General features: G+C 33.8%; 1 protein-coding gene across 2 annotated transcripts in view; it reads left to right on the top strand.

Annotated features, from left to right (window-relative positions):
* The window catches only part of Glra3 (glycine receptor alpha 3), a 179,748-nt gene extending 177,536 nt beyond the window's left edge, over nucleotides 1-2,212 (top strand). For both annotated transcript variants that reach the window (XM_004657121.2, XM_004657120.2), the window contains one exon: nucleotides 1,830-2,212. In XM_004657121.2, the coding sequence (XP_004657178.1) occupies nucleotides 1,830-2,108 (279 nt within the window). In that variant the 3' untranslated portion in view covers nucleotides 2,109-2,212. The remainder of the gene's footprint in view (nucleotides 1-1,829) is intronic.
* Nucleotides 2,213-13,473: the final 11,261 nt, after the last annotated feature.

The following is a 13,473-nucleotide window of genomic DNA, read 5'->3' as shown; positions in this document are numbered from 1 at the left end:
AGGGAAATGGTTTAATCCATGTTTGTCATTTGAGATACAGACAATTTCAAATCGCATAGTAAATTTGTTGTAAAATTTTCACTGGAGCCAAAGAATAGGAAGTCTAAGTAAACATAAACTTATTTTCAATTAATTAAAATACTTTCATTTATTTGCTGGTGAGAGAAAGAGAGAGATAAGACAGAGAGAGACAGAGTAAGTATGGGTACATTAGGGCCTCTTGCCGCTGCAAGTGAACTCCACACATACACCACTTTCTGCATGTGGCTTTATATAGGAACTGGGCAATCAAACCCAGGCCTTCAGGTTTTGCAAGCAAGCAACTTTAACAGCTGAGACATCTCTAGCTCCAATATTTATTTATTAATTTACTTATTTATTTATAAAAGAGAGAGAGAAAGAAAGAATGGGTGCACAATGGCTTCTTGCCACTGCAAACAAACTCCAGAAATATGTGCTACTTTTTGCATTGAGCAATCCTTCTAGCCCCTCATTTTTAAATTTTTTGCTAGATTACATCAGTAATCACAGGTAACTTGGATTGGAAACTTTATTTTCAGGTAATTTAAAGTGTCAGATTTTAATTCAAATCTGTTTCCCCGAAATTCAATTGCTTATAGTTCTTTTGATTAAAATGTTTCCCAATAATTACATGCCTTTGTTTTTCAGGTGGAATGACTTTTCTTTCACAATTTGCAAAAATCTACTTTACAAATCATCAAGTCAACTTTATTCATTTTCTCACTTTTAGAATCTATAGTAATTTCAATTTTTCATTTTCATATTTTAAAACATACTAGTCTTTGAGCAGCTGCTATCACAGAACCAATGCAATTTTCAAGTTGAGCCGATTAATTATTTTATCTTTTATACTTATATAGGAAAATACTATTCTAGGAGAATAACTATAAAAACACATTATTTCCTTTCAGCTTTGAATCTGAGCAGTAGAATATATGCTTTTCAATTGTACCCATCTATTCTCACATTCTAAATCACTGTCTTAAATTATTTATTAAGTTTATTATAAATTATTAAGTACCATATTTCCCTATCATAAACACATATTTAGCATATAATTATTAAGTACATTTTACATTAAATTTTGGTTTTTAACTTAAATATATTGAGAGTTTGCTTTAATAAGCTATATCTAAAACTTGTGTTACATTTTCAAATAATAGTTGTGAATAATATCATAGCTTTAATTTTGAACTTGAAGTAAACTGCTGCCAAATTTATTCATAATTTTTACCACAATACTATAGTCATAAAAGAGCTATATATATATTAGAATATATAACTATCTTATGCATCTTTCCAAAGGTCATTACTAAGTAGGGAAGTAGTACAAATAATAACAAAAACAGAAAGATGTAAATGGAATAGCAGTGAATCAATATTTAACATTGTTTCCATGAGAAAGAAAAATTCAGTCAATGATACTGGCATTTTTTTCTCCTCTGCCATCATGTATTTGTACATTTATGCCCATAAAAATCTTCCACATGAATATATATTTAGCACATATCTCAATCTTTTTTTGTTCTCTTTCAGATATCCTAGCTTTATACAGACATCGGAATATTTGTTTCTTCATTGTAACATCTTTTTAGAGTTTCATTTTAATGATCACAACCATATAGTATAGGAAGATGAATAAAACTTCCAAGTATTAAGGAGAGACTTGCATTCCTATGCTTCAGTTACCTTTACTTCTTATCAGTATTAACATATGTCCTGACAAAATGTAAGGTCTGATTCTGAAATGGTTATTACACAAACCTCATTTAATTACTAAAATATTTCCTTACATTGTTTATGAATAGGATGATGAGGTAAGAGAAAGTCGATTCAGCTTCACAGCCTATGGAATGGGACCGTGTCTTCAAGCAAAAGATGGTGTTGTTCCAAAAGGCCCAAACCATGGTGTTCCGGTCATGACTAAGAGCCCTGACGAAATGAGGAAGGTCTTCATTGACCGAGCAAAGAAGATTGACACCATCTCCCGAGCCTGCTTCCCACTGGCATTTTTGATTTTTAACATTTTCTACTGGGTTATCTATAAAATTCTTAGGCATGAAGATATTCATCAGCAAAAAGATTAAGTCTCTGAAGGCAAATGAAAACATTCAGTTCAGAAGACTGCATGGTCATTGTAGGTGTGTGTGTGTGTGTGTATACACACCTATATGTATGCTGGACAAATGATAACCACTGCATCAACCAGCATATGGGAAAAGAGTTTATTTTGATTTTTCTATGTAAAATCATGAAGCAGATTGGGATTCTCTTAATGGATAGTAAATGTACATATAGTGAAGATTCTATTTCCTATTATTTTAAGATGATCTGTTATTTTCATAGTTTCATGTACGTGGAAGCTTTACTGCCAATGTGTGTTGAGTAGTATATAATATCATATATAGTAGACATGGACATTACTTTGGAATTTCTTGACTTTTAACTTAGTTACATTAAATGTTATAAAACTGAGATTTGCACATTATTATATTATGAAAGCAAAAGAAGCAAATCATGTGAACTAAAAATAAGACACAGCTTCAGAAGATCACTATACTTACAAATAATGAAAGTACTAAAATAATTCATTGCAAAATTCACTCATTAACAGTTTATAGAAACCTTGCAGATCTGACACATGTAATAACAAAACTTAAATAAACCGGATGACCAGACAAAAACACATCATTTAGATTACTAAATTCAGATCCTAAAATAATAACTTTCCCAGTCTAGAAATTTAAAATAAGTGGCTTAATAAATCATATATACAAACATTCTACTCTTCTTAAGCTTTATATTGTTACGGATGAAAATAAAAATACTGAAGATGTAACAGATGTTATAACTATGTATTTTAATTATTGTAAAACACAGAAATTCAAGCCAGCACCCTTATTTTTGTTAAATATTAACAGTGACTTGTCTATATATGATTATGTTTAGTGCTTTTATACAATTAAACAAAATTCAGTAAGATTTTTACATTTTACTTTAGAATGCAACTTTACATTATAATGGGATTCCTTACATTTTTAACCCAGTGAATTCACTGAAAATAAAAACATATTAGTGAAAGATTTTCAACAGAAAAGTTTTCTCATCAAAATTATGTATGCTTAATCTATAGATATAAAAATGATAGGCATTAATCCAAAATGATATATACATGTGCATTGTATAAAGTGATGATTTTAATATGACTGAATTAATGAATTATAAATGTGACCATTAATAAGTTGTAAATAATTTTTTTCTGGTTAACATTTTTATTGTAGTATTTCCTTTTAAAATTCATCCAAGACAAAAAAGAAAACAAAGACAATGGCTCTGGAAGGAATGCATAGTTTGCTTTACTTTACAGCACAGAGATCCTTCTCTTCATGCAAATTGTGCTCCTAATGTCAGCAATAAGTGAAGGGAAAAAGATCTTGCCCTTTTGAATTTCTGAGGGGAGGTGTGGATGTCCACATTAGTATTGGATAGGATATGCTATCGCTGTAACGCTTCAAGGTTGGAATGGTCTTCCAGTCACCATGGCATCCATTTGTACTACTGGTCTTAGTTCCAGATCTTGAGGAATCTGTCCCAGGACCCTGTTGAAAATAATTTTTAATAATATTTTCCTTGCAAGTGATCACTGACCCATGAGATTATTTAAACTAGTTTCTAGTGGGCATTAGTTTATTTCATATAGCACTAGTGAGGAAAAATGTATAATATAGTTCTTGGTTCAATCAAACTAGGCGCTAATTTACAGTATTATAGATTTTTATTTATTTTTTTTTTACCATTAATGTTATATTGGAAAACATTTTAGAATGATTTAGATAATTTTATTAGTGGCTAGTATAAAATATTGTATATAGACAAAACTTTAAATATTAAGAAAACAACACATATGTATCATAGAAAAATCAGCCAGTTTGTGAGCTAGATGTTATTATTTTCTGACCTTCAACCACTCTCAAATGCTGAGCAGAAACTTCCATTTAAAACTAAACTAAATGCTTTCCACTATTTCTGTACTTTGGTTTATCCAACCAGGTTTTTTAATAGCTTTTAAAAATAATACATGCTAAGCAGGTTTTCTTAATAAAGGACCAAATCCCCTTTGGTAAGTAATTAACCCAAGGAAAAATATATATAACATCCTTTTTCTTTATATGTAACTGCCACAAGTAAATTTGCTACTATGTTACTGTGGCTTCCTACTCAAAAGTTAAGCATGTGAATTCCTATTTGCTATGAACCATAGAAATATATTAATATACTAAATATTAGAGCAAGATAAGCCCTTTATTCTCCCTAGAGATAAACTGGGGGGATTAAAATGAAGATATCTCCTTCAATGTCTATGAAATGTTCAAATGCATTTTTCTATACTTTGTACATCTTATTTCAAAAGTTTTCTGATTCTTTTAAGTTGACTCTGCCTTCTAGAAGCAAATGGAAATATAATGGTTACAAACATAGATACTCCCCAAAGGAATTCCCAGATATCATTTGCCTTCATATTTGAACATACTAAGATTGTCTCAATTTAATGTAAAATTGAGATGAAGATATTGTAGGAAACTTGTCAAGATGGTCATTGGTGCCACAGAAATTGCTTTGTCTCAAAACTATGCTTTTTTGGAACCTGGAAAGATGGCTCATTGTTTGAAGCCTTAGCTGTGGAAGCATAAGGACACTGCATGGCACCTACAAAACTGTTGGGTACAGTAGGCTACCTGTGACCCCAGGGATTTGGAGGCAGAGAAGGGAGATCCTTGAGGCAAGCTACCTAGCTAGACTAATCCAGTTGGTGGGCTACAGATTCAAATGAGAGACCTTGCCTCAGTAAATTTCATTTATAAAGGAAGATACCTGACAGTAACCTCTGGCCCCTACATGCATGTGCACACAAGTGCTCCCACACACATGTGAACACACACACACACACACACACACACACACACACACACACACACACAATGCCTTCTCTGGAAAACAAAACAGCAATCTAAACATCCTTTATTTTTCAGACAACAGTAAAAAAGGAAAATATGACTAAATCTAAAATGCTTACAGGAATTCTGCCCTTCTCATGAAGAAATGAACTTTTTTAGAGCCCTGAATACACGATAAACTACAGCATCCTGAGGTATGTTTGCTTCAAAAAGATCTGTGTCAAATTTAGGTTTGTTGTTCAGTACTGAGACTTGACACAGGGTCTTTGCATCCTAGGCAAGAGGTCTACCCCAATCCCAACCCAGAATATTTTTTTTTTTGTGAGCAAATATTTTTTTTAAATTTTTATTAGCATTTTCCATGATTATAAAAAAAAATCCCATGGTAATTCCCTCCCTCCCCCTCCCCCACACTTTCCCCTTTGAAATTCCATTCTCTATCATATTACCTCCCCATCACAATCATTGTAGTTACATATATACATTATCAATCTATTAAGTACCCTCCTCTCTTCCTTTCTTTTCCCTTTATGTCTCCTTTTTAACTTACTGGCCTCTGCTACTAAGTATTTTCATTCTCACGCAGAAGCCCAGTCATCTGTAGCTAGGATCCACATATGAGGGAGAACATGTGGTGCTTGGCTTTCTGGGCCTGGCCAACCCAGAATATTTTAAATTTAACCAGCCACAAAACTGTTAATGGTGACAATTTTAAAGTATGCATAGACACTAACTACCATACACTCAAGTTGAAATTTTAATGTGAATGTTCTAAAGCATTTTAAGATAGCTGTGTTAGAAAGCATGGGATTTTTATGTTTGTACTTTATTTTTTAAAGAATTTATTTATTTTTCATAATTTTAAAAGATGCATTTCAACAACTGAAGTATTTGGTTTCACAGCATATGAATTGTAGAAAATCATCTTTCTTTTTAGTGTTCATATGCAAAACATTTTTCCTTTCCTAACCATTAGAATTTGATTTACACACTAATGTGACCTAGAACTTTCCTTATGACTTAAGATCGATATTAGAATCACTGTAGAAGCCGGATAGTAAAATGTCTTCATATTTCCAAAAATCTTTTCAGAAGTTTCTTTATGCACTTACCTGAAGAGCTCACATCTGTATATAATTTTACATGAATGCATGTATTGCACTTATAAATAGTCAGCACCTTATGGAAAATTATGGAAATTAAGGGAAAAGTTGTGGCCAAAAAAATGTCAACATGTTTAAGAGAATGAGCTATTAAGTACCATAGTACTCTGCAAATTACAAAGTTATCATATTTAGATATAATTAGGTATTATATTTTTCATACTTAACATCCTTTTGAATTACATTCATATCATTTCTTTTTTAAAAAAAAGCATTTTATTTACTTATTTCTTTTTTATTTATTTATTTTTTTAATTTTTCTTTAATTTTTATTAGCATTTTCCACGATTATAAAAAAGATATCCCATGGTAATTCCCTCCCTGTCCCCCCCACACACTTTCCTCTTTGAAATTCCATTCTCGATCATATTCATATCATTTCTTTCTTTATCAGTTTTTTAAATTTTTTCTTAGTTTTTTTTTTTTAATTTAATTTATTAGATTTTTTTTTCAGTAAATACAGGCAGTTTGGTACCATTATTTAGGCCCATCTGTGATCTACCCCCTCCCATCAGACCCTCCTTGTTAATGAAAATGGGTCGTGCTTTGTGGAGTTAGCCCCCAGTTATTGGTATGATAAATGTCTCTGCAAATCATGACCCAACATGTGACTCTGACATTCTTTCCGCCCCCTCTTCTGCAAAATTTCCCTGAGCCATGTTGGGTTCATTTTTGGTCTGCTTCAGTGCTGAGGTGTTGGGGGCCTCTGAGGCTTTGGCTCTCTGATTTGGTAGGGGTTAATTTTTCTCTGCGTTGGTCTCCTTCCCCTTTGTGCTGGTATCCGGTTCACAGGAAAACATCACCCTTGCTTATTTTGCCAGCTGTCCTTAGTTTCAGTAGGGCCCCTTTTGAGGTATGTTGGGGCAGCTCTCTTCTTAGGACCTGCATCTATCTGGAAAAGAGAAGCAGATTCCCCAGTGGAGAGTAAGTTAGCACCCAGAAAATTGAGATAACACTTACTTTTTTGATAGACAGTATGATAGATGTAAGCCCTCTTATACCCCGTGATTGATGGTAGCTTGATATTGTGGAGTGGGCTTGTGTTTGGGTATGGTTCTGACTTGCTTCCCAGCTCCAGCTATGGGTCTAGTACCACTGAGTGGATCAGTTAGCCAAATCAAGAGCAATTGATTCCTCACCATGGCTGTGTACCACTATTGCACTTGTGTGGGCATCACATCCGGTTATTTGTTGTTAATTAGGTTAAACAATGTGTTGCTTGGACAGATCTTGGTCATTTCCCCCAGTTGCCTATGTAGTACCTTCTGGCACTAGACACGCTGACTATCTGGGGACTGACTCTCTCCTGGCTTCCAGCCATGTCATTCCATTTTATGTGTCAGCTGCGTATGGAGTCTTCAACAATAGGGTCTTACCACTGGCCTTTGGTGGGTCATCAAGTACTCTGACAGAAGTCTGTCATTGTTTTGGGAAACCTTGTAGGTTTCTCTGATCAAAAGCTCATTGTGGATGGTAGGCCCAAGCTGGAAGTGGGGGTTACAGGTCAGTGTCCACTAAGAAATTGAGGAAAAACATAACTAATATACAGGAGTTAGAGAGGAGAGAGATAGGTGGGAGGGAGGGAAGATGTAGGAGATTTAGGTCAGTCTTGATCCTACCCTCTCCAGTGTCTTGTGGTTCAGGTATTTCCTTTAAGGGTCTAGTGAAGGTTCGGCCATTTGGTCTGTCTTTTAGGAAGTAGAATTTTATGGTACCATTGTTGTTTGGGTCCAGATTACTTTTTTCCACCCTTCGATTCCCTCCCCACCCTCCCATCCATCTTATTGTCTAGTCCATGAGGTGCTTGCTGGATATGTAAGCCATATTGGGCAGATTCATGTTAGGTGTTGCAGATGAGTGAGACTATGTGTCGATTTTTTTTCTGTGATTGGGTAAGTTTGCTGAGAATGATCTGTTTCAGGTTCAACCATTTTTCCTCAAATTTCTTTATGTCGTTTTTTCTTACTGCTGTATAGAACTCCACTGTGTAGATATACCACATCTTTGTTATCCATTCTTCTAATGATGGACATCTGGGTTGATTCCAGCTTTTAGCTATTACGAATTGAGCCTCTACAAACATGGTTGAATAAATCTCTCTGGCTTTTGGTTTGAAGGTTTTAGGGTAGATGCCCAGTAATGGTATAACTGGGTCTGTTGGTATTTCTATAGTCAGCTTTTTCAGGGGTCTCCATATTGCTTTCCAAAGTGGTTGTACCATCCTGCATTCCCACCAACATTGAATGAGTGTCCCTGCTTCTCCACATCCTTGCCAGCATTTATTTTCATTTGACCTTTTGATGTTGGCTATCCTTATTGGGGTAAGGTGGAATCTCATAGTTGTTTTAATTTGCATTTCTCTGATGATTAGGGATGGTGAACATTTTCTTAAGTATGTGCTTGCCATTTGTATCTCCTCCTCTGTGAATTGCCTGTTTAACTCTGTGCCCCATTTTGTGAGTGGGGTATTTGTCTTCTTATTGTTTAGACTTTTGAGTTCTTTGTAAATTCATTTCTTTTTTTTTTAAAGCATTTTGTTTACTTATTTCTTTTTTATTTGTTTATTTTTTTAAATTTTTCTTTAATTTTTATTAGCATTTTCCATGATTATAAAAAAGATATCCCATGGTAATTCCCTCCCTGTCCCTCCCCCACACACTTTCCTCTTTGAAATTCCATTCTCCATCATATTCATATCATTTCTTTTTTTATTAGTGTTTTTTTTTATTTTTTTTTAACTTATTTGTTTGAGAGTGACAGACACAGAGAGAAAGACAGATAGAGGGAGAGAGAGAGATTGAGCGCACCAGGGCTTCCAGCCTGTGCTAATGAACTCTAGACGCGTGCGCCCTCTTGTGCATCTGGCTAACTTGGGACCTGGGAAACCAAGCCTGGAACCAGGGTCCTTAGGCTTCACAGGGAAGCGCTTAACTGCTAAGCCATCTCTCCAGCCCTCATATCATTTCTTAAAACATGGTTTTCTGTTCTGAACATGATGTACCTCAACTTATAGTTATGTGGGAGAATATTACACTGGCAGCCTAAATTTTCCATTCATGTATAAAATACACATACCATACCACAAAATTGAATCAACAGAAGATGGAGCTTGACAAAATTAAAATGGGAAGTATGTTTTTAATAGTGAAAATTGGAAAATGGCAAAACTTTCATTCATAGGTACCCCAAACCACAGCTTGGAAAACACTGTAAGGGTGAGCCTTATATATCCAGCAGTCCTTAGAAAGATCATTAACAATCATGGGGGTCATAATGTCCCCTACCTCAAAATAGATTTTACACATTTTACAGTATAGGTAATAATAAACTCTCAAATTTATTAGCATATACCCTTTTCCACATCTGGTTGATGTTGAACTAACAGAAAAACACATTGTAAGTCATGTGAAAACTTATCTGGTCAGTATTAATTTTTCTGATGAAGCAAAGACTAAAATAATGGACATCTTGATCAACACTTTAGAAGCAAAGGTGTGGATCTTTCCATCAGGCAATTAATGAATATTATTCACCCAATACAATAGGTTCAATGAAAATATAACCTATAAACATCATAAGCATCTTAGCCCATCAATGAGAATATTTAGGTATTAAATGACTCAATCTTTTTCATCCTCACAATTACATGACTGCCTTCTGAATTCTGTCTACTAAACATAGTTATAAGAATTATAAATTGTTTAAGTGTTCGGTTTTTGAATAAGATGAATATTTTCTATGACTGACTTAAAGATTGAAAGCTAATATTTTTAACCCTCTTACCCCTCAGAGAGTATAAAGTTGCATTGTTAATACCTAACTTCTTGTACAATTCAGACAAGAACTTAACTACAAAAAATGCACATTTTTCAAGGTCATATTTCAAGTATTCCTTAAAACTTGACCCACAATTGTTTAACCTGCCCAAAAAATTAAACCTGTTTCTGATGCAGTTATATTCAAATTACTTTAAAAAGAATATTTTCTTTAGCTGAACTTAACTGAATAATAGACAGTGAGAAAATATTGCCAAAAAAATCAGAAATCTATAATATTGTCATTATGAGATCCAAAACTTCTTCTCCATGATTCCTTCAGGGGTCCTTCCTGCACCCTCTTTTGAGGGATATGACACTCCTCAAAAGACTGCTGTACTTTTCATGAGCCTTTCAATATTTAAAGAATAATTTTTTCAGTTTTTGCTGTAATTCTCTTCATGCTTTACAACTGCCAATTGGAACTTAATATTCATTGGATTTTCATTTTAGACTTTGAAATTTATTAATGCTTAACTGTGACACTTAAAAGGATGGCAAAAATAATAAGGAGAATTATAATCTCTATTTATAAATAATTATGTGGTGTTCAATATAGTATGTTAGAAATCATAACATGTTAGATGACAGAACACAGTTCAACCTTATTGATTAAATGCAAATAAAATACCCATTGGTATTTTTATTTCTTTGCCTCAGTTGACATTTTGAAATCTCTTACTCATGTACTAAAATGTACTAAAAGATAATAATCTTATTTTATTTTTACCATCATATAAACTTTTCATAACAAATAACAGATATACTATACACTAATTAAGTAATTCAAGTAACTTTAAACTTAAACATTTATTCCAACTCCCACATTTTTATATAAATACTAATTTTAAAAACTAAAGTTCTGGTCTAGAGAGGTGGCTTAGCAGTTAAGTGCTTGCCTGTGAAGCCTAAGGACCCTGGTTTGAGGCTCGATTCCCCAGGACCCACATTAGCTAGATGCACAAGAGGGCACCTGTGTCTGGAGTTCATTTGCAGTGGCTGGAGGCCCTGGCACGCCCATTCTCCCTCTCTCTCTCTCTCTCTCTCTCTCTCTCTCTCTCTATCTATCTCTCTTTATCTCTCTCTATCTCTCTATCTCTCTCTGCCTCTTTCTCTCTGTCTGTCACTCTCAAATAAATAAATAAAAATAACAACAAAAAATTTAAAAATAAACAAACTAAACTTCCATAGGGAAATAGTGATTATTCTTACTCAAGGAGGAAATTATTATATATTCTTCCATAACACACCATACTTAGAACTCATGTGAAATATGACCAAGAAACGCCAATCCTAAGGTAGTTGATACATTAACTACTTTTATATGTACATTTCATGACAATGTTGCTTATCCCTCTTTCCTTTCCCTTTCTTAAATATACACATGCATTCTTATTGTTAAATGGTATGAATTCCTGCATATTGGAAATAAAAAGAAACAATTTCCCTAGACAAAAGTCCCTAATACTATGATGTGTTTTGTACTATACATGATCCTGTTTGAGGAGTATAAACAATACTGTCATTTTATTGGGCATTGTTTTAATTTTGAAATTATATTTTGTCTCAGAAACATATGAACAAAGCTATTTGGATCAAATCTTGCATATAACAGTGAATATAATTCTAGAACAATATGTATGTCTTCAGTGTTAGAATGCTTACCTTGCCTGTGCAAAGCCCTGAGTTTATTCCAAGTACCAATGATATAATGAATAATATTGTTTAAACTGTCTTAATAACTAGATATTAATCAATTATTTCTTCCAAAACAGAAGTATTAAATGGCTTTGTAATATCTTGGTTTTACAAGTCCTTTTCATACTACACATACAAGTGAAATAGAATTTTAAAAGTGATAGAGTATTACTTTTGTAAAAATGGTCCAGAATTCTGGTGGTGTATCAGAATCCCTTATGTATTTTAAAATCCTCTGGGAACAATTAGTTCTACGTAAGCCCCAAGGCTCAAGTTCTTATATACATTTAGTAAAGAATTGAAAACCACAGTCTCAAGGGAAAGTAAATTATAGAAAATTCATTAAGGGTAAGGTGAAAACAGGGAAGCAAAAGAAAACATGAAAACTTGAGTGTGGTGTCACATGCCATTAGTTCCAGGTCCCAGCACTGGCGAGGCAGAGGTTGGAGGATCACTGTGAGTTCCAGGCCACCCTGCGACTAGTCCAGGTCAGCCTGGCCTAGAGTGAGACCGTACCTTGAAAAACCCAAAATAAGTAAGTAAAGTGACCAAAGTTTATTTAAAATAAACAAAGTTTCAATCTTCTCAGCCAGGTTGGGAAGTGGGAGGGGAAACCTGTAAAATCTACGGAGGCTTGGATCAAATCCTTTTATAAATTAGACATCCACTTAGGAGGAGCCTGATTGCCAAGTTCAAATGTATATGAAGGCCCTTGATTGGTTGCTAGGTGTCCAGAAAGAGTGCTGACTCAGGAAGGGCCTACCCACAGGTGCTAAGCCCCAGAAAAGTTCAAGAACCTAGATGTGGCTGCTGCTGTTGCTCACAGCAATCTTGAGACTAAATCAGACTGGGGTTCTAGTCCTGCCAAGGTAGAGTGACATCTATTTTTCTGTGAGCCAGTCCCTGTCTACCTACCAGAAAAAGCGAACTTGGTCCTAATACCTGTCAATATTGTTTCAAATAGGAGATTTTATACATAGATAGATAGATAGATAGATAGATAGATAGATAGATAGATAGATAGATAGATAGGAGGGATATCGGAAGAGATTCTGATAAACCACCAGAATTCACCTATCTGTGACACATGCACCATAATTATTTAATAAAATAAATAAATATCCATTGAACACTTTATAGGTACTTACTGGTATGTGGACCTGTTAACTGATGAATTTCATACTTTTAAAAAAGATGAAATTCTGCATAAAGACAATGTGTAGTAAATGGGAAAAATGATGAAAACATATCAAATACTATTGTTTTAATAATGCTTGATTTAATACTTCATAATTTTATATTTTTTTTCAAGCAATCCACTTCAGTTTTTCTCATTTATATTCATAGAAATAAAAACAAACCTTTTAGGCTTCATCCCACTGTCAGAATCTTCCCTTGGCAGGATGCATATTCTCTTCATTTTAATCCAGCCTGTTCCATTGTAGCATAATTCAATGTGACAAAAATGTAATCTTTATCAGGAAATTACTTCCGTTAAAAAGCAACCCCATTCTAATTCCCATTAGCCATCCCAGAATATATTTGCTAATATCTGCTGTCAGCGTTTTTCCTCATTCAGCATCCTTATCCTACTTTTATTGTTCCTTAAGCAAATCATTGCAGCACTGTGTTAAAGAGTGAGATGTTTTTGGCTTGTAAAATCGTAATTTATATATATATTTGTCTATATAAAGAGAAAGTTATAAAAAATTCTACATAAACTCCTTGCAGTAATGTTAAATGTTTCTAGTTTAACAAAATTCAAATTAAATATTTTTAATATATTTCAGATGTATTCAAATCCTAGCAATATGTATTATT

Source organism: Jaculus jaculus, chromosome 1 (genome assembly GCF_020740685.1).
Source record: "Jaculus jaculus isolate mJacJac1 chromosome 1, mJacJac1.mat.Y.cur, whole genome shotgun sequence".
In the NCBI taxonomy this organism is placed as follows: Eukaryota; Metazoa; Chordata; class Mammalia; order Rodentia; family Dipodidae; genus Jaculus; species Jaculus jaculus.
The sequence above is the reverse complement of the archived record's forward strand: the minus strand, read 5'-3'. Positions and strand labels throughout refer to the sequence as shown.